This window comes from Diaphorina citri, unplaced genomic scaffold (genome assembly GCF_000475195.1).
Source record: "Diaphorina citri unplaced genomic scaffold, Diaci psyllid genome assembly version 1.1 scaffold131549, whole genome shotgun sequence".
Taxonomy (NCBI): Eukaryota; Metazoa; Arthropoda; class Insecta; order Hemiptera; family Psyllidae; genus Diaphorina; species Diaphorina citri.
This window is the reverse complement of record NW_007508480.1, coordinates 1-250: the sequence shown is the minus strand read 5'-3', so window position 1 is coordinate 250 and position 250 is coordinate 1. Positions and strand designations below refer to the sequence as shown.

The window sequence follows — 250 nt, the reverse complement described above, 5'->3', positions numbered from 1 at the left end:
GACGGCCTGTACAAAGCTGACTATGTGACACAGGCTGTTCCCAAACGGCCACCGTTGCAACAGGAACTTCTCAGACGCAGAGAACGGCACACAGAACAGTGTCAGAATGATATCATTGGTGGACAGGTTAATGATGAAGAAATTGGTGACGGTTTTCATCTTCTGCGAAACGAGAACAGCGTAGCATACCAGACCGTTACCAAGAAGTGACATGACGAAGATGACGGAGTAGAAACTGATGACGGAATAT

The 250-nt window shown here is 47.2% G+C and overlaps 1 protein-coding gene across 1 annotated transcript; it reads right to left on the bottom strand.

Annotated features, from left to right (window-relative positions):
- Positions 1–6: 6 nt before the first annotated feature.
- Positions 7–246, bottom strand: LOC113473840 (RYamide receptor-like; the record flags this gene model as incomplete). Its single annotated transcript, XM_026833280.1, has 1 exon — positions 7–246. A coding segment is annotated over one exon (240 nt), but the record flags the coding sequence as incomplete, so codon positions are not given.
- Positions 247–250: the final 4 nt, after the last annotated feature.